Source organism: Larus michahellis, chromosome 4 (assembly GCF_964199755.1).
Source record: "Larus michahellis chromosome 4, bLarMic1.1, whole genome shotgun sequence".
In the NCBI taxonomy this organism is placed as follows: domain Eukaryota; kingdom Metazoa; phylum Chordata; class Aves; order Charadriiformes; family Laridae; genus Larus; species Larus michahellis.
The window spans coordinates 71,295,981-71,317,838 of NC_133899.1; the positions used below are offsets into that span (position 1 = coordinate 71,295,981).

General features: G+C 38.3%; 1 protein-coding gene across 2 annotated transcripts in view; it reads right to left on the reverse strand.

Moving 5' to 3' along the window:
* GALC (galactosylceramidase) overlaps positions 1 to 21,183 on the reverse strand; it is a 37,147-nt gene extending 15,964 nt beyond the window's left edge. The window contains exons 1-7 of one of the 2 annotated variants that reach the window (XM_074585449.1): positions 20,935 to 21,183; positions 19,510 to 19,578; positions 17,536 to 17,599; positions 15,525 to 15,638; positions 13,958 to 14,097; positions 12,232 to 12,270; positions 2,570 to 2,700 (exon numbers count right to left, since the gene is read on the reverse strand). In XM_074585449.1, coding sequence (XP_074441550.1) covers positions 2,570 to 2,700; positions 12,232 to 12,270; positions 13,958 to 14,097; positions 15,525 to 15,638; positions 17,536 to 17,599; positions 19,510 to 19,578; positions 20,935 to 21,102 — 725 coding nt within the window. In that variant the 5' untranslated portion in view covers positions 21,103 to 21,183. Of the gene's footprint in view, positions 1 to 2,569; positions 2,701 to 7,548; positions 7,677 to 12,231; positions 12,271 to 13,957; positions 14,098 to 15,524; positions 15,639 to 17,535; positions 17,600 to 19,509; positions 19,579 to 20,934 lie in introns of both variants that reach the window. The other variant, XM_074585450.1, reaches the window with a different exon arrangement.
* Between the last annotated feature and the right edge of the window lie 675 nt (positions 21,184 to 21,858).

Genomic DNA, 21,858 nt, shown 5'->3' on the forward strand with positions numbered 1-21,858 from the left:
GCTGCTTTGCACAATTGTCCACAGTGACTTCATTTGAATAACTTTGTTAAAAAACAAACAAACAAAAATCTTTGTGTCATTTTTTTTGTTTTGCATATAGCAATGGTCTGCAGGAGAAAACGACAATAGAAATAGCACATTTTTCCACCATTTTTCTCTTATACATCAGAACATGGCCTTAGAAATAACATAAATCTTAGAAAAGATCAGCCTATTTAATAATACACTACAATGAAGCTTTGCAGAAAAGCACTACCTATGAAAACCTAGTTCTCAAAAACATCTCTAGAAAACAGAAATCATCAGCTAACAACACTGTCTTTCCTGCTTCTCATTCTATGTCAGCACACAGGTCCGGGAGGGACTTGGGACAGTTTGCATTCCCACTACTATAGATGCTTCCAACCTAGACAATTCTATGATTCCATCATGGAGTAATGTCACATCATCCTGTTTTTCTTAGGTTGTTAACTTGGACATAATTAGGTCTAACACATTGCTGTAAAGGTCTGGTTTTCTTTGACACAGCCAACTGTGTTCAGAACAGATCTGGTTAAGAACACTGATGCTGCTAACCAAAAAGACTGAATTGTCACCTAATGGCATACTAAATTTATATAAGATGAAAATGAAAGTTATTACTTCTAAACTCACTGAGACTTTCTGAACACTTCCTATTTTCTTTCAATTAATAGCAGGAAGAGCAATGGTGGGTGGCTGGGTGTGTGTAAATTTTCAACATGTAGAGTTGGAATAGCTTGGTCTCTAACTGTATAGAATGCAAAAATCTAACTGGTTTAACTGTGTTACAAATAAGTAGCACATCTAAAGTACTACTACTACTAAAGCACACCTAAAGTAACCATGGAATTTGCAAGTCCATCCGTGAAAAACATTGTTTTCAAGAGCTACAATGTAATTTAAATTTGTTCAAAGTAGGAGTAATACTTGTTTATAATTCATTATATTTCATTTCACTGGTAAAATTGATGCATCCATAATAGCTCTGAAAAGCTGTTTGGAAGTATCACATTATAAAGAGCTTTGGTGACCTGTGTCATTCCTATGTGGGTGAACATCTATTAATAGTTTTACAGTGTGTCTTCAGGGCTCCACCTGGTTTCTAGCCATTACAGTATCTTACAGATGAAGCCCCAATGCAAATAGTGCAAAAAAAAAAAACCCAAAAGCAGCAGTTTTAACTGATCTCCAATCCAGCTTGTCTGATGAGAGACCTCACAGATCACAAATTATGTTACAAAGTCCAAAACTGATTTATGTGCATTCATGTAAAATCCTGTCTATCTGAAATACTTTTGAAATAAAAAAAGAAAGCCAACAATTATTTTTTTAAAAAAATACCATGATGAGATGTGCACCACTAGGTGTCCAGTAGCCAACTGATTATCCATTACACAAGAGAGTGTTTCATCTCTCTGTTAAGATTGAATCAGAGTAAGGACATAAAACTCACATTTGCAAAGAGTTAAGCAACTATAGCTTAGTAAGATATTGTAAAAACCATTGAGCTTCAGGAACTGACTCTGGATGCATACTTGTAGCTGACAAAAGCAAGAAAGGACGCATGCTCACTACATTGGGATCATGGTAACTACAGTGGCTTTGTATCTGATCAGAGGGAATTCACAATTGCTTTCACTTGTTGATCCACAAATTATCCAAGACTCTACTTGCAAAAAACTGCCAGGATACTTTTTGTTATTCAGAGTGGGGGGGAGAGATTGATCTGGAAGGGACATGGACTGTGTATCTGTATTTGGAGGGAAAGCCTTCATTTCTACACCTCCTGCGGGTCAGATATATAAAGATGAATTAAAAAGACTCAAATTGAGGCAAGGAACAGCCACATTTGAAACATGCCAATTGGGTCAGGCAAGTTTATGGAACCTAATAATTAAAATTTAGAACTACTATAAAAAGAAAAGTTAATGAACAAGTCTTACACACATATCCATTCAGCAGACAAGTCAGTAATCAATCTCACATTTAGTCTACTACTTTTGCAAAATATTAGTATTATATGATGAAACCCAGAACCAGAAAAACAAGTCAGCTGTTTGCATGCTTTCCAAAGAAAGCTTTCCCATCAAAACGGAGAGAATCAAGACGCTATTGTGACTCAAAAAAAGAATCACAGCCCCGATTCATTTCTGGATCATGCCCATTTCTGTAACAGACCAGTGGAAGTCAGTAATACAAGGCTGTATACAAAACTGTGAAGCTAGAGCACTTTTGCATACCAAATACAGGAACCAAAACAACCCTCAGAGTAAACAGGGTTGTCCCAAAAACCTGCAATTCATCAAAAGTGCAACCACAGCCAACAGGAATCTTCCACCTTACAGGAGACTCATGATTCAATTAAAGGGTTGAGGCTGTCACCAGAACAACAGCCAGGATGTTAGTAAGAAATATTATAGTATCAATCCTTTCATTGCAGGTAAGGGCATAGAAAGGTAAAGCTATGGTTGTGCTAGTTATAAATAAGTGAGGTGAAGACAAACTATGAACAAACCACCAAGAAAGAAAAAAAGAGAGAACCCCCTACCCAATCACATCGACCACTTCGTGGAGCTCAGAGTCAAGCAGCAAGACAAAGGAAATGGGCTCCCACAGTCTATCGCTGGCTATGATCCTCACCTGCTGCAGACCGTGCTTATCCAATGTGTATCTCAACAGCTTTGGGAAAAAAACAAGAAAGAAAAAAAAAGGAAAGCAAAGAACAGAGAGAAGGGAGAAATAAAAAAATGTTTTTCAAATTGTTAAAAATTTATATCGGGAAAGGCAGCATCTTCATCAGCACTATTTGAACAGATTTCAAAATAAATCATGTTCCAATTCTTGTTTTTACTCAGACAACAACTGTTACATAAAACGAAGTGTAATAGATTGTGGAGCACAAAGTGCCTTCAAAGAAGGACACCTTCTTCCTCTACCATGCCAAACCCCAAAGCACATGACAAAAGAAAAATTAAAAACATTTGGTTCTTATTTTCTTACACACAGAAATCTGCAGATAAAGTTAAAGACAAAGCATATCACATTTCATGCAAGATACTCTATGTGCAGATCAGCCACTTAGATGTTACAATGCTGAGGGCTAGCTACAAGGACCACATACAGGGCAACTGAATTGTAACTTAAAAACCTTGTGACAGCACAGTAAACATTCAATTAAGAAACGGAGTTGATTCCCCCCTATTATCCCTGCTAATCTACTATTTCATTTTAACAGTGAAGCAACACAAATGAGATCAGCTCTTCCTAAATACAAACAAAACAAGGAACAAGAAAAACACTGGACCCATACACACCTTATTAGTCAACTGCATTTTATTCAAAGTTTTAAAACTGCAATGACTGTAAACTTCCCTAGAGACATTTTAAGGCCTCAAAAGTCAATGAAACGATTCTAAAATGTCACATTAGACCAAGTCTAACAACGTAGTTTCTTGAAGTCCAGAGGTCCCCTAAACAGCGTTTGCTGTACTTGTAAATTCAGATAACGTCAAATGCGTTACCTTCAAATCATTTCTTTCACCTTTCTGATTCTCACCCCTATCTCACTGGGGAGGAGTGAACGAGTAGCTGTGTGGGGCTAAGCTGCCTACCAGGGCTGACCCACAAAAACAATTATATACTGAAAAAAAAGGGCTGTTGTTTAGAGGGAATTAATAGACCAGAAAAAAACAGGCTGACAGGAGCCTCATAAAGTTCAACAGATGCAATCACTAAGTCCTACACCTGGGACAGAATAACCCCTTGCAACAGTACAGGTTGTGGACTGAAGAAAGATTCAGTTATGTATAAGAACTTAAAAGAAATGGAAAAAAAAATAAAAAAAGAAAGAGCATGAGTATGCTCAAACACACAGAATAACTTGCCCAAAGGGGTTGTGAAGATATTAAAGCTAAACAAGCCTCAGCACCACAATCTAATTGCACTTGCTTGATGCAGGGGAGTTCAACAAGATAACCTCCAGAGGTCCTGTACAAACCAAATTAGTCAATAATTCTATCTAATTATGGATAACATCCCCAGAAATAAGATCCAAAAAAAGCAGCCCCACACAAGGCTGTTCTACCACTAAAATCTATTGTTTTTAATTGAAACAAACATTATGTCTTAAGATCAGTTACATCTTGTGCTCTGAACTATGTAATACAAAAATCCTGTTTAAAATCATGGCAAAAGCAGCGTGTTCCAAAATCATAAAATAAACACAGAAGACAGTATTTTTCTGTAATTAATCTTTATTGTTGCACCAGCTTAGCACAGTCTCAGCCAATTCAATTCATCTTTCTCTCTTACAGAAAATGTTTTCTGCCTCACAAAGAGCAAGTAACAGCAAAGTGAACTTGTTCTTCCCACTGAACTGAGAAAGCATTCCTGGATCATAAGACTAATGCTTCCTCCAAAATTGCAACTATATTAGCTACGAAAATCAACAGAACTCCTTACATAAAAGCCATAGTCATTGACAAATAGCTCTTATATATGTCACCCATCATCTTTGTTCATTATGAATTACCATGATTGTTTTCTTTCTTTTTAACTAACAGACACTAGGAGACCAAAAAAAAAAAAAAACCAAACACCACAACCTGAATTGTTTCTGCTATTTTTTGCTATTTGAACATTCTATTAGAAAAGGCTCCTGCTACATCAACTTAAAATAACATATGATTTGTTCTGTCTGGTAAATAAAAACTGATGAAAGCAGATTTTCTCCTACCACCTAATATACAATTACTGTCCACTGTAGTCGCTTACAAGTGAAAGATAACTTAAATCATTGATAACTATGGAAAAACATTTTCAGTTTGTCCACTTTTGGATAAACATCAGAAAAAGAAATATCATGGCATGTATTCAAGTCTAATTGTGTATTGGCATACAGGCCCTTAACAAAGACTTGAAAAATAGAGCTAGGCGTTGTTAAACACAGCAACCATAATCCAAGTCTAATAGAAGATGTAGTACTGAGCCATAATACAGCCTGGGAGAAAATTATTATGAATATATACTATAGAAATACAGAAATAGCACCCATCAAAATAGCATAGGAAGAGAGTAGTAAAGACGGTCTTCCAAACAAAACAAGGAAGCATAACATAACGCAGTTTAAGACTTGAGCTAACTATATTCCAATTATTTTTCCCCATTTTCAAGCATTTTATGAATACTGGGTAAGCAATTAGATTTAGTAGCAGATAAACGCTTTTCCTCTTCTAACAAAATTCCCGTTTTCAATGGCAAGTACTGCAACTCATTGGTATGAAATGATGGCAAGCAATATGCTCAAGACAACCACTCCCTCAACCAATGATAATAGCTGGGTAGCCTTTACTCTAAAGAGAAAACAAGAAGTCCTCTATCTTTCAAATCACAAGGCAGCAGACAGCAAATACGGAGGGGAAAAACAAACATACAAACTTTACCTTAAATCTACCTTAGATATGCTTGGGATTGCAAATGGTATTTTAGGCAGGGATAAAGCTCCACACGGAGCAGTGCTACCAAGGTAAAAATTACCCGATGTGAAAAAGAAAAGAACGGAAAAAAGAAAATGAAAGGAAACACAAAGAAATGGAAAAGTTACTTTTTGTGGATGGATGCCAAAGCAGTAATTTCAACTATCTTGATAATTTCTAAATAAAACAATATAAATTTAATCCCGGGTTTCCCTTTCAAAATAGAAAAAGTAAGAAAAAGTTACAGAGAGGTTTATACTTGAAAAAGAGTATAATGTACAGAAAAGGATTTCTGAGAAAAGAACCTAAGACTATTTAGGAAAACAGATTGTCAAGCAGATTTTGCAAACAAACACAATTATCTAAGAGACATACAGATACAGTGTACTTTTAGCAACTTTCTGAACCTGAGCATTTGAAGGACAGACAGCTAAATATTATTATCTTTTTCTAGGTCAGCAAGAACTCTGTTTGGTAGTTAGTGCCTTCAAGTCAGCACTGGCTGAGAGACATGGTGTTTTCTACTAACCTTAATTTCTTGATAGGTAACAACACTACTGCACAGGAAATAGTCTCCTAACTCCTAATTTTTTTCTGATCAGTAGGAGTGGGGGAGTTGGGAATAAAATATGTGTGACATTCAAGAAAAATCTCTGATAAAAGGGACTTTCATCTTAAAAAAAAAAAAAACAAAACAACAAAAAAACCAACATGTCCATAGCCCTGAGGGCTACAAACAGAAATAGGTACTTCTAGCCTTGATTCTGTCAAGCTCTTAAAGAAATAAGCAGCATAGACACTCAGTGCATTCATTCTGGAAGTTTCACTGGCATGGAAATCACAACTAAAACATTTCCTAATGCACTATAACTTGCTGAGGTGCAAGTCTTGCCTAACCTAGAATCATAAGTTTTTAAACCAACGCTGGCATTATAATTAGTATTTATCAGGCAGCCACTTCCAGGTGATCAATTTTTATAAGCTCCACACATACACAAGCAGTTGCTTTATGAAATCCCTGCTTAACTGATTTGCTATAACCTTTGGACCATGCATTTGTTTAAAAAATTATGAGTATATTATCACAGTCTCTTACATATAGATGAGGATAAATGGTACACTAGGGACCACAAGCATGTTCTTATCACAGTAAGGTTAACCATAGAGGTAAGCACGTTAACAAATGTAATACAAGTGAACAATTTATACCTGTATAAGTCATTTACACTGGGAGCATGCTACAAATTTTGAAAACCTATTTATAGTTTTGAGAAATCGGAGATTACCAGAAAAGCAAGAGCAGCAGAATAAGTATCAAGCCACTTGACAGAGCAAGGTAGTAAGAAAGCGTATTATGGAGCAAGAGTGCAGACAAACTTTCAAGTTGCCATTTGCTAGAACTGCAACAGTGGGCTTCCTAGCTGCTAAAACTGAGATGGTGGTATTAGTTTAAAAGAAAACAAACAAACAAAAACTTCGGATGCTTGCTTTTACTTCTACTTCACCAACTGTGTGTGCACTTTAATACTATCTGTTATCAGATAAAAGACACAAACAGAAACTCCTTGTTTAGGACATGACCAGAAAAATCTCAAGCAAAGGACACATAACAGAGAATGCTGCAAGCATGGAAAGTCCCAGAGTGATAAATTCTAGTGTTAAAGTTCAAGTTCACCTAAAATTAAAACTGACTACAGACTAATAATTCAGTCCTAAGGTTTTTCTGACTTTGAAGATGCACATGCAGATTTGCTAAAAGTCTCTTGTCATTCACTAGTGCCAAGATAAGAAGCCTAAAACACAGCTCCTAACTGAACACTTGAAAGAAGTGATGGAAGCGTGGTAAGGTTACCTTACACATGCACTAAACTGCAAGAAGAGGGGAAGACACGAAAGAGTAATCAGTCACCACTGTACGTGATGGTGACAAAACTGGAAAAGGCTAGGAAGTATGAAATAAGAATATATGACTTCTCAAAATGGAGATGAAGATTTACTTACAGAAATGAAGTAATAAGCAATGTGTAAAACTTCTTCCTTCTCCCACACTTACCCGACTACCTCAACAGCATCATTAAGATAGGGATCAACTATCATCTCCTTTGAAATGTTCCAATCTCCATCTGCAGCGATGATGCCAACGTTCCTTAGACCCACTCTGTCCAAAGATTGTCGAAGTACCTTAGTAACAGATAACACCACAGCCTTCATCAACCAGGCAACATGAAAATTTTAGACTGAAAACAATTTAAGAACTGCAGGAGTCATCAGTGGAAGCATTTGTCTTCAAACCAAGATGGATAAGAAAAGTTCTCACTTCCCAAAAGACAGCTACAATGATAACTAAGACAAAGATAAGTATTTTTAACACTGAAGGGTTATTTATGACATTCAGATAGCCATTACATAAAAATGGGCTTCTCATCAACTTGGATTACTTTTGACACCCCATGTGCATACGTGTACTCCACTCAGAAACTTTCAACATACTGACTCCATCCACCGCATGCATGTAATGCATTACATATGAGTAATGGATTTATCATACAGTCAGTCACGTTAAGTTCATCTAAAAGTGATGATCGGATGGAACGTGGAAGTGGACACGCCTTTACAGGTGATCAAAAGTGAAAGTTAACTTGATCCAAAAAGAAGTCTATTGAGAAAACAGGGATTGAAGTTTTAAAATAGAAAAAAACTTGCAACCATGCAGTTCACTACAAGAACAAAAGTCTTTGCCAAGCATCTGTCCTTTTCAAGTGAAGAGCATCCAAGCATTCTTTTCACAGGCAATTTTACTGAACAAAAAAAAAAAAAAAATCATTGGTGTTTTAAGTGTCTGATATTTAAGTTTACCCACTACTTGGCTCTCATATGTCACTAATTTTCAAGAACATAATGCATAAAACTGGAATTGCATATTTACAACAGAACTGACAGCAGTCAACTTTGAATTCAAACATGCCAGTAGAACAGAATTCCTATTCTGTATTTCCAGATTCTCCTTATTATTTCACTATCAAAGATGATAAACCTCTTACATCTGCCTGTAGATGTATACCTGCAAAATATACCCAGCTCTAACAGTTAAGAATGAACCAGGTCTATACAGGACTGATATTATACAAGCATGTTTCATCTGAACACTCAATTGAAAAAAAAAAATTAAGAGAGAATTTTCACCAGCTTCCACATACAGTTGCGTCTGAAAAAGGACATCTGTCCACAGTTGAAACTCCTTTTTTCAATCTTGAATATAAAGGAATGATGTACTACGTGCTGTATGTATGCATGCATAAGAAAGATTTTTACAACCATTTGAAGATCAGTAGGCATGAATCCTTAAATAATTGTAATAGCCCTCCAGCAATGTGAAGGAGAATAGGGAACATTTATATTTTGACTTGTAGTCAAATAAGAACACAAAGAAAAGTGCAAGTGTTGGTGATAATAAAAACTTAGATCTAAAGGACATAAAACTTATTAAGAAGAAGAAAAGTAACAATGAAGTTACATTCAGCTGCTTGAAGCCTTTGAAGCATAAAGTTTACCAGAAGAAAAATTCATAATGGCAGAAATACTTACAGTAAGGTCCTTGCAATTGAAAGCTTTCTCACTAGCTAGACATTCAGGAAAACTGCTTAAACATGGAGATAGTTCAGAAGAACAAAATGACTAGAAAGGGTGCAGAACTTCCACGTTGATAGATAAGTACCAAGGACACAGAACTGTAGACACTCAAAATGCACTCCATAACAACATATGCAGATTGCTTCCCCCACACCCAGTATTCACGTTTATATACACATACTACTTAAATTATAGGGTTATTTTAAGATGACAATATTTAAAAATCTAATTGGAAGAATAGGATCTTCTTGAATAAGAATTTGTAAGACATAGAATCATTTCTTTTTTCATTTTTTTCTACTTAAGAAACATAACTAGCACCTTAGTGGATGAAGTAAGTAAAAATATAGTAAGAGCTTATCTGTGTCATGTATTTGTCAGACATTACCGACAATGTTTGGTGTGCAACAGCATACTTCAGTAAATAGATCATTTTCCAAAGTGGCAAATAGAACTATCATGCTGATTAGAGAATAAATGCTACACAACACTGCAAAGTAAGAGAATGAATGGTAAAACAGGTGTTTAATAAAAAGCCTTATATCAATTAATGTACAGCGGAGGGAAGGCTGACACTTTTCAGCAAACATTGGGGTGATTTTATGATCAAATTTTAAACTAAACATTTAGCTCTAGAAACCAAAAGCTTAGTCCTAATTCAAGAGCATTTAAAAAACTAACAAGCAGAATGCCACACCTACGCTCCATAGTTTGTTAATTCATTCTCCCCACCTTAGGAAGCCAAGTCAAACAGATGAGAAAACCTCCAGGTGACATGACATAGGACTGAGTGAAACAGAACACTTCTATTTCTTACAAGACATACAGAAAGCCAGAAAAACAGTTTTTTTAAAAAAGAGCCAGTGATATAGGGAAATAAAATTAGTATTTTATTTACAATAAGATCTGCCTTCTCTCTGATGATTCTTTGTAAAAAGGGTTCAGTCTCATAGGCATTCCAAGCAAGATAACATCTAGTCAGCAAAGACATAATATTTGCAGCTCAAAAAAAAGAAAAAAAAATACATTTCTCACTATTTATCTTCCATTTTACTTGCATTGGTTTACTCCAGCCTGCAAACAAGTGTTTTCAGTTCTGTTTAGTTTTGCTTCTGTAGCATACATACTGAAGAACTAGGGATTTCTACTTAAAGTCCACACACACACATCTCCCCCTCCTAGCCTACCAGCATAACTTACCTATTATTAGGGTTATCCTTTAGGAGACTACTAGTAACCTTACTGATTTCTCCATTGAAAAAGAAATCCCTGGACCCCACGCTGCCTGAGGCTAAATATAACAGAAAACTTCTGTTTCCTGAGGGGTTTTTGTAATAGACAGCACCCTATGAACTTGTTTCCCAGCTTTAAAAAGTTAGGCTATGGTTTGTAGTTAACACACACTGGGATGGGATATTTTAAGAGGATTCTAAGCACACCCACTGAACAAGTTTAGACAGGGATTTAAGTTGCTTCACTAGCAAAATCTGAAGCATCTACACATCCACTAGAGTTTTGTTACTTAACGTGCCCAAAGAAAGAAGACACCTTGACATAGGTGCCAAGATATTCTGCTGTGTCACACTTCAGTGTATTTTTGTTTTCTCTAGAAGGGATTTTGTAAGTCACTCGAAAACTCTAGTGCCAAACCTCTGTGTCCAAAGGAACTAATGACCTAGCAGCCTACAAAAGCGAGAGTCTAGAAAATACCTTTAATGAAATTAGTTGTGGAGTGAAATATACATAACAGAATTTGGTCTAAGATGTGATAAGAATTGGAAACTAAGTTACTGTGGTTACTGACCCAGTAGATCAGTTTAAAATACATGGTTGATTAACATTTTTTTTAACAAGAAACTCAAAGCTGGATATAAGGTATTCCTCTTTCTTTGTACAAGCTATACGCCCAGCATAGAACTTTCTGCCAGTGCTTCCTGCCCTCCCTCAGTCAAAGCATTGCACAAATCATAGGAAATGGCTATAAGGGTATTCATCTAATTCTACATTCTAGGAAATAACATTTTAAAAAGTAACATTTTATAGGACAGCATTCTCAGTTTTCAAGAGTAGGCAGAATTTTATACGCCAGCTTCATGACAAATACTTTTTGCTCTATTGCAATGTCAAGTTTAACTGTTGTACACCATTTCCTGTATCATTCTATTAAAACTAATGATTGAAAAAAAAATAACTACAGAAGTTGCCAAGGACAAATGATGTGAGTAACCTCATCCAGTGTATACAAACTGTAAGAACTGAAGCTTTTCTAACAGCCATGAATTGGCTAATTTTAAGCAGATTGGATTCAATCCCTGCTAAAGAAAAAAAAAAAACAATTCCTGGAAAAAAAATCAGCATTTTTTCTAGACATTCAATTTAAGTCTTACTTGCTTTTAAGAAGCAGTAATGCTATTGCTTCTTAGCCTTGAAGCAGCAACACGGAAATGAACAAAGCAGAAGCTTGTACTTAAGATTCCACTTCAACATAACATAACAAACTGAAGTGAGTTTTCATAAAGGGCAGGGAGCAGCAGGGGCTGACAGCAGCAGGGGCTGAGAGCAGTGAGAGATATTAGAGATATCTCAAGGTTGGTTATGTGGAATACTGTATTCTTTCAACTCCTTTGGAACAGGAAGTACTGAATTTTGCAAAACTAAAAACAGAGAGCCTTTATTATGTTTTCCATAAAATAAGAACCTAGAGTTTTATAGCAATAAATATAGTATTATATCCACTGGAACTTTACTACAGAATTTTAAGTAATTCCAGGTCTTGGACTATATCCAAGGCAGTAGAAAGATGATGAATTTGTATGATTTCAGTAGCATCAACTGGAGCTTCCATTAAAATGTAGAGGCCCTAAACATTTAGCATAGACTGACACCTTTAAACTTCAAACTAACAGTTTCACACACACACAAAAAGATATGTAGAGATCTGATCCTGTTAACATTCCATGCCTGCAATTATGAGAAACAGAGCTCAGTAAGCAAAGCAGTTGCAGAATTAAGGTCCCTTTTCTAGGCAAATTCAGAAAAGCTAGTTGTTTACATATGATAACAAAGACAAACATTTCACTTTGGAGAAAGAAGAAAAAATACATACCTTAATATATTTGCTACTAAATGCCCTTTCATTCCATATCTATAAAGGAAAAGCAAAAAGCCATTTAGAAAAATCAGGATATGGCAATCCATAATGAAAGATTTTATTTACGTATATGTAAAATTATACAATCCATTAATGAACTCCATGGTTTCAGTTTGCTAGAGGAAAGTACTCTGGTTGGTTTTGTTATCAGCTCTTCAGGGGAAAATTCCGTATGAAACTTCAAAATAACTGCTTGTTTATCTATCTCTGAGGTCTACTGATCGCTGCTTTGCTGAAAAGAACTCTAGAGCTGCTTGAACTCTACAATGGTAGCAGTGTTACGCATTACTACTAATGGGTCTACAGTTTGTTAGAAATCATTGAGAAACACATTGTGGCTTCAAGGTGTGGTCCTAATGAATGGCTGCTGTTGCCACACACTGACGTAGGAAAGCTAGATAAGTTACAGTTGCCTACAGTTTCAGGGGGTTATTCAATTACACTTATAGTTCTTTCTAAGCATGGACTAAATCCATACTTGAGTAAGAGAGACTAGCATAGTTTAAGTAAACAGAAACAGACGTAAAATGATCTCATTTCTGTTGCTCTGCATTTTCCATCTTTTATGGAAAGAGTGTTTAAGCTAAACACAGCTAAAAATTTAAACGCAGGAATGCTGGTCTTCCTTTCTACCGAATACCCTGGCCAATAAAATGCATAGTCAAAAACCTTCTTTCTTTTTTTCTAACCACAACGTAAGCGCTATGTCTCGCATTCACCAGTAAAGGTGAAAGCATCCCCCTGTACGTGTAGATTACCCAACCATGTACAAGCAGACAGTTTCTTGCAGGTGGGATGTGTCCATTTGATTTTGATACTTCTAGATCTTTCCATAAGTGCTAATATGTGACTTCAGAAATGAGCCAAGCAAAAAGTCACTTACTGAAAGGCTCATTTCATCATAAAGGAAATAATGATATATAATACCTGCTATAAACCAAAAGTGCAGTAAAGGCTAACAACGTAGAATCAGAACAGCACTAAAATTGTTTTGACAGTTTCTGAGCCTTCACAGACCTCACTGCTTTCCTGTATTTCAGATCATACCCACAGAGAAATCAGACAATATGCCATGTCACCACATACGTAAAGTGCAGAACTTACCTTCTACTCTAAGAGCATAGCAAAGAGAAAAATTAACAGCAGTTGTTCTCCCTGTCTCACAAGTTGAATTGCTGAAGCATCACTGTGTTACTCAAAATGCAAGACTGACACAGCTGAACTAAGTCAGCAACGTCAAGGGGACTCCCCTTCCACAAAACAGTGATCATATTTTATGCCAAGAAGTCATGTTAGCTGACTTTCACAAACTCTCTTAATTAATGCTTTTTGTTAGCTGGTAACTGCTGAAATCCAAGCAGAACAAGCAAGGCAGAAAATGACAAGCCCAAGACTCAAGCAGATTTCAGAATTCTCAGATTCTCTGGTAACTTTGTTCTAGAATTGGGAAAACAGGAGACTGGCCATTTTACACTGGTTCTGCTTTAATGGCCATAATTGCAGAATGACTGTAAACTACCATAACTTCTGCCTTTCCTCTTGCAACAGAAAATGCCAAAACTGCAATTACAAAACAATATCTCTTCCCATCGCCCTCCTCCAGTAATCAACAAATAGAGACAAGACCAAGATTTTGCAACTGAAGACAGATAAAATATACAGGAGATTTTGCTTTACTGACCCCAACGTAATCAATGTCTAAATCATGATACTGTTTAGCTCCTAATATCCAAGAAATAATATAATAAGCAGTGACATCTGGATAGTCATAGGGCCAGTTTTCACCCTTCCCTATCCATGCTGGAAATGTCCACGGTAATCCTGAAAAAAGAGAAGAAAAGCAAATTAATTAAGTCGTTGGTCTACATTACTCAGTAAGCTTCAATAGCAAGCTGTAATTTGTTCTACCCAAAATGACGGAGCAGATATGGACTTCCAATTCACATAGTTCCAGTGAAGACATTGAAACAGAACTTTTTTAACTGGCGAGTATGCTCTAATATAAATATTGATCAAACATATTATAGTTGCTTCTTTTTCTAAGCTAGAAAACCTTCATTACTGGAGAATAGCTGACTACATGCAGTCTTACAATTTTGTGGTACTGGCTCTAACAGGTTTAAAATTCCAAAGATTTTAGGATAAAAATTTACAAAGTTATAGACAAAGGATCAATACCGAACACCAAAAATCGTTAATCTCAATATGAATTTCAGAAGTGATGATCTGATCGTAATAGGGGAAGAAAGATTAGGGTAATGAAAAAGCATTTCCAAGTCTCAGCTGTTTACTGGATCTTGAAGTAAATAAGAACAATAAATTTACCTAACCAGATCCTGCTAAGTTTTCAACTGACTTTGTACAAGATACCATAGGCTAATTCAAAGGCAAACCCTCCTTCCTTTGTTGAGAGCTTGATCTGAGGGAAGAGGGAGGTTATTAATAATCACAATCATTCATAGATGGTAAGCTTACTGCTTGTCACAGTGCTTGTCTAACAGAACCTGACGAGCAAATCCTGCCCCAAGTCATGCCTTGTGGCTGGATGCGGCAAAGACTGATCCCTGGAAGAAGGGGCATTAGATACTTTTTAATTGATAGATTTATTACCTTGCTTCATGCGAAATACATTTCGTAAAGTGTTTCAACTAAAATCTAGGGTTCCACATTTGTATTGTCACAGCACACACACAACTCGTCATCAAAACAGGGAGACAGGAAAGTCCTCTTACAACTTAGCTACAGACATAAGAGAATTCAGAAGACAAGAACACTACAACGGTGAGGGGGTGATTGGTTTGTAGTAAGAACATATAATTGAATTTAGTGCATATAAGATTTACATATATGCTTCCTGTAAGTTTAATTTATCCCTCCCAATTTTTTTTACTCTATTATTCATAAATTCAGCTGATGATAAACCATTTATGTTCATTGCTGTGATACAGTCTAAGCATTAATGTTACTTGACAAAAGCAAATGATCCTATGCTACTTGTTACATTCATTCTTGTTATGCTACTTGTTACAGTAGCACAAAATAAGAATGTTTTGCTACTGTAACAAAATAAAACACGGTAAGTTTAAGTAAAGCATCAAGGCAAGCTTACGAAATATCAGAGATTCTGCTTTGTCTACTGCAACATCAAAACATCTACCCATTAAAATAAATATGCTAATTAAGGGTCAGATATGACATTTAGTTGGGGGAAAAAAAGCATTTAAATCCTAAAGCTTGAAGCAATTTACCAATCAGTTTAATTTGGGGATTCCTCTTTTTAGCTTCTTTCATCAGCCACCATTCATAGCCCCGGAAGTAGTTCTCATCATTTTCATAGCGCATATGGGAGGGTTCAGTACCATCTAGGAAGGAAAGAGGCAGCTCACAATTATCTTCTGTGTCATACACTGTTACACATCACAAAGTTTTCTGTATTGCTCACCACCATAGTATGTGAGCACATATCTCCAACATGGTTCACACATTCTTTGGCTTATATTTCACAGCAAAATGACTAGTTGGAGGAGCACACAAGACTTGCCACCCTTCATTCTTAGCATATTAACTTAGCATAAATTTAATATTTTTAAAGGACTATGCCTGCTTTTAATATCAGAATGTGATTAACTATTGGACATTTTCTATCCCTAACTATGATAATACTAAATCTATATTCACAATTATTTTGGTCCCAACAACCACTAGGAAAGTTATAGCATTAAGATCAGGAAGGGGAAGAACCCCCAACGTTTGTAGAAGCAGGTTATATCTAAACCAGAAGGCAAACAAAAGAAGGTTATAGTTTGTTTCTTCTGTGCAAGGCAAGTCCAGGTACAGAAAGGAAAGGAACTGCCATTACAGGACAGAGATTTTTTTATTTTTATAGTAAGAGATCTGGTTTATAATTTCCATGGTGCTTTGTGACTGCAAGAAGAGTTTTCAGAATTGAAGGCTAAGCACTAACTTCCCTCAGGCAAAGGCAAACAAATTAGAAAGGTGCAAAAGAATCAGTGCTGCATGGGAAGTCATTACACATAAAAAAAATCAATTAATAACTTGTGCATGCAACTGCAACAATTACTCATGCTAAACTATATGCCTAATTGTTCCAGAGATCTCTTCTGATGAGACACTTTTTTTCTTGTTATAAAACCTGCTGAAACAGCACATTTCATTACAGAAAACAGGACTGATTTTTTTTACCTGACTATTTGAAAGTTCTACTTGTCAGAGACATAGAACAACAATTATATTCCAAACTTAAGACTCCTGATCACACCTCTGAGGTCAGAATAAGAACTGCAGTCTAGTGTGTTAAAACATATGCATCTTATTTGTTCTACTTCTAAAATCTGGAAAGCGATCAAAGAAGCATGTAACTTCTCCTTCGCCAGTAGCAAGAGCGTTTGAAAAGAAGGTCTGTGTATGCATGAAGATGACTCCATTCTCCTCTAACCAGCAATTTATTGATCAAATACCAAGCTCTTAAATGCAGCATAATACTTTTCACCATGTTAATTTTTCTTAAGGAAAGTAAACAAAAGACATATATAAAATGCAGCAAAGACAGATGCTATGCTTTCTATTTATTAACCGAGCCTGCTTTAAGTATACTATTGATGTGCTGTAGTCTAGCTACTGCTTCTCAGCTTCACAAGCAGTTACTAAACAGTTTATCCTATATGTAAATATAACCAGCTAGGCAAATTACACCAAGCCATTTTCATTTGCAATTGTGGCCAGGCAAAAAAAAAAAAAAAAAAAAAAAAAAAAAAAAAAATAGTGCCTACTGTCAGACAGTGCTACTCCAGTGAAATGTAGCAGCTCATTAAACCAAAGAAACAAAATTGCTTCTCACCAGCTGTCTTCACATTTTCATGTTTTTAAGATATAAACTACCTAGTCCTACACTAGTTTTACAGTTTGTATTACAAAACCAGTGTTTGAGAAATGCTCAGCAATTCAGAAAGCTACAAGAACTTCCTAAATCTTGGGGGGTGGGGGCGGTGTGTGCAGGGGGAGGAAAGAGCTCATTTGCTCTAGAATGCAACTTATTAACCATATGATAATGACAACTGTCTCCAGAATGTTAGTGTAAATTTCTCTTCTAAAAGTTAGCAGACTTCATTATGTTTTTCTGCAGCTTTAGTAGAACTACAGAATGCAACTCCACACTTCAGCTAAGTGACACATGCAGGACGTGTTGCTTACGGCATCACTGCAACAATAAATTAAACCCTGTTCATGCAAAATCCATACCTGTTGATTGTCCATCACCTCCAATCTCTACTTTAAGGATATGTAAAGAAGCACCAAAATTAGGCTATAAAAAAAGAGAGACAGAAAAACAAACAGAATCCTTCTGTTAACAAGAAGAATGCAATAAATAAGTGTACAATTTTGAGGATGCTAAAAATTCAATACTTTTTTTTTTAAAACATCCATTACAGACACAATGAGAGATTATACAAAATTCTGCTTCAAAAGGAAATTGAGCAAGATAAATAGTACACGTATCTTTAGGCAGTTTTACTGACTCTTGCAACAGTAATGACACTTCTCTCCAACTGTGCAAATTTTAAAACGCTTATGCTCAAGAAAATACTGAAGCGCTCTTAAAGTAGAATACAGGCTATATGAGGAACACAACAATACTTTTAATGCTATTATAAGTCAAGCTTGTTTTCTTTTAAATCAAATTATTGAAGTTAATATTTCTGTAAATAATTTATTATGAAAAGGATTACACTGCTTATGTGAAAGAGCCTATATACGCGTCAGAAATAATCTGCTAACTACAGGTGAGAGAATAAAAAACACCACACGGGAAAACAAATGGCCACATAGTCCGCTATCCTCTTCCCCTGGCATCTGACTGGTGGAGCAGAATATAAAATTCAAGCTGATATAGGTGATTCTACTCCTAGTATGTTCTTCCAGCCATTAGTGGCTTAACAGTTGCTCAAGCCAGAAGCTACAACTAATCATTATTTTAATAAGCACTAATGAGCTGGTCTCTTCCATGGCATTACCCAAGTATAATTTTGGCATTCAAAAAAAGTTTTAAGATGTAAGAATGCAGTTTGATTAAAAAAATATGCTGCATAGACAATAATTTGCTTGGCTTACAAGTTCTGGATATTTTTAATTGTTTTCAATAAGAAGTAAATGTTCCCAATTCACCATTTCTCTTCCTGACATTTCTGATTTTAAATTTCTAACACATTTTCTCTCCCATCCCCATCATGAAAGCTGAGTGACATTAAAAGACAAGGAGAAGGAGGCAAAGTATACCCCTCCCAGGTATCTCATGACAGCTTGAGAGGTTTTGGTGAAAGAACATGCCAAAAATTCTTTGAAAATCATGAACTCTCAGCCAGACTTTCTTTTACCACATGCCTATTGATTCCTTCAGAAAACTCATATTTGTAACACACAGCTTCAGTCTCCAAAAAACATAGGTTTTGATCACCCAGTCACATATTATGCCTTACTACTCCCTTTACAACCAAATCTTTAACTTCACAGTAAATTATTCCCCTCCAGCCATCTGGATTACACTACTTGAAAGTGACATGACATCCTCTTCCAGCAGAGTAATTTACAGTGTCAAAAGCAAAACAAGTTATTACTATCCATTGCAATAATCTTACCATATATTAAATTAGGTAACTCCACAGGTTACACTTGCTAACTAAAGCAGCTTACAAACCAGTAACGTTCACGCACCTTCTAGAGTAACTGCACTTGAGACTAGTTTGAAGCAGATACGCTATTGAAATGATGCATTCTGCACAGTCATTTTCACATTCTGTGAATCTATCTGTCCTCCAAAAAAAAAAATAAAATCAAAACTGCCTGAAGACCCACTTCCTGCAATTGCTAGGAAGAGCCAATCCCCTCATTTTAGCCACAAAAATGATTTAATCCTCTTTACACCCGCATGGATAATCAAAATATGTTGAAAACATATTTTTAAAATATGTCATAAAAACACAAAAGGAATTTTCATAGTAATTTGAAGAAACAGGCTCCTGAACAACATGCTGGTTGACAAAAACAACAGCTAAAATTTAAGGTTCTGATAAAAACCAACATTAAAGTACATGACTTACAAGACAGGATTTTGTCTAATTTCAAGTAGTACTGAATATAGTATAGGAGTTCCAACATTACACAATAAGAAATTCTGCACAAAATTAGAGGTTATTGTAGCAATGAAACCAACTTTACCTTGAACAGATAATCTAAAATCTGGGAGCGATAGGGTTCTTGGTAGTTCACCAGGAGTCTAGATGTGGCCTAAAATGGAAAGAAAGCATAATAATACAAAAACGTAACTTTCAAATAAATACATACATTCCAGTTCATCAGTCTGTGATTTTCACATAGCTAATAAACCTACAAAAATAATTACAGCACCAGCAACTCTGCCAAGCACCTACAAAACCTCTTTTCTAAGTCTTCAGTTGTGCATTTCTGGTTGCATAGATTGCAATTGCCTTATATTCCAGTAACCTACAATTTACCACAAAGAGAGTCCAGAGAATAGAGGAACAAAAAGATCTCACAAACTTATCACAAGCAAAATGCAGCTCCTTCCCATCACCATTTCTCCTGCTCTACTCAAATCCCCCATGCTTTGGCTCAGCCAAAGGCAATGGGGGCTCACAGGGCACGCAGGTGGGAGGGCAAGGAAACCAACTCAGCAGGTCCAAGAGTGGGTAAGAATTCACAGGATCTCATGACTCTGCTTGCTGGACCACAGGAAAGCATACAACAGGCTGTTGGCTCGTCCAACATTTTAAAACTCAAAGAGACAAGCAGCTAAGATGACCCACTACAGAAAAAATCCACCCTCTTCTCCAACGGTGCCAACGATGTGGCTGGCCCTCGGCACCCCAAGCAGCCTGACAAGAAAGAGCCACTTGCACAGCTGATCGGAGGACAGGCACAAAGCAGGGCCCGGCTCCAGCCAGGACCACTGCACACACAGCTCCCCTTAGAGTCCCATTCACGTACCCCTCACCCCGCCTCTGCCCTCATGGCTTCCCCTGGAGACCCCCAGCCCTCACGGCTCCCCCCAGAGTTCTTCCTCACGTCAGAGACCCCCAGCCCTCACAGCTCCCCTCAGCGCCCACCTCAGCCCTCACAGCTCCCCTCAGAGACCCCCCAGCCCTCACAGCTCCCCTCAGTGCCCACCTCAGCCCTCACAGCTCCCCTCAGTGCCCACCCCAGCCCTCACAGCTCCCCTCAGTGCCCACCCCAGCCCTCACAGCTCCCCTCAGTGCCCACCCCAGCCTTCACAGCTCCCCTCAGTGCCCACCCCAGCCTTCACAGCTCCCCTCAGAGACCCCCCAGCCCTCACAGCTCCCCTCAGTGCCCACCCCAGCCCTCACAGCTCCCCTCAGAGACCCCCAGCCCTCACAGCTCCCTTCAGTGCCCACCTCAGCCCTCACGGCTCCCCTCAGAGACACCCCAGCCCTCACGGCTCCCCTCAAAGACCCCGGCCCAGGCCCCACCGAAGCCTCGACGGCCAGCACCCGAGCCACCAAACACACCCACTGCCGGAATCCCCCGCCCAAACGTCCGTTGCCCCGAGTAAGGTACTGGCACCACAGCACCGGAGAAGCCCCCACGCCGGCCGGCGCCGCTCACCCCGCCGCCGCTGACAGCCCCGATCCCGTCGAACTGCCTGCCCAGCCCGCCGGCATCGTCCAGCACGTAGGTGGCCGACGAGACCGCAGCGGCACCGACCCCGGGGGGTCCCAGGCCCCAGCTGCAGCCAATCAGGAGCCATCCCCACAGCAGAGCCGCGCACCCCATCCCGCTTCGCTCGCTCCGCGTTGCCGACAGCGTCCCGTCCGCTCCGCGCCGCCCGTCCCGTCCCTACAGCAACTCGGCACTGCCCGGCTCCGCGCGTCACGTGACCGCGCAACCTGGCAATCACCTGGAGGGGGCGGGGCGTGAACGCCCGCTGCCGCCATTTTGCTAAAGGGAAAGGCTTTTAGCCCTTACGGGCAACCCCCTCCCGTGGCTGGGTTGAAGTTATGTGTTTGCCATTTTGAGAAAGGGCAAGGCAAGCGCCGGCTGGTGGGAAGCGTGCCGCCATGCTGAGATTGGGCACTGAATAGGGAGTGAAACTGTGGCGGAGCCATCTTGGGTGTGGGCAAGCTGGCGGGCTGTGAGGCGAGGCGGTTGTGGGCGTCGCGGTTGCGGGCGTCGCGGTTGCTCGGGGAACGCACGGGGAAGTTGTGTTTAGTGCAGTCTGAGCAGCCAGGTGGTGAGAGCTACACCAAACTGACCTTTTTTCAGGGCAAGACACCTCCAAGGCTGTTTTCTTGGGAGAGGAATGGTGTTTCCCAGTGAATCTTTCATTTTCAGGCCCTCGCCAGCAGCCAGTTTCCTGGCTTTGGGTTGCTCTCAGGCTGCCACCAAATCCCTTGTAAAGTAGGCAAAAATCGGCACTTTGAAGGAGAAAACTCCAGCACGTTGTAAGAAAGACCTTTGATTGTTTGCACAGGAAGAGGCAGGGAGTGGCCCTGGGGCACAGGGACAGGCCCGGACAGGCCCTGCCCCAGA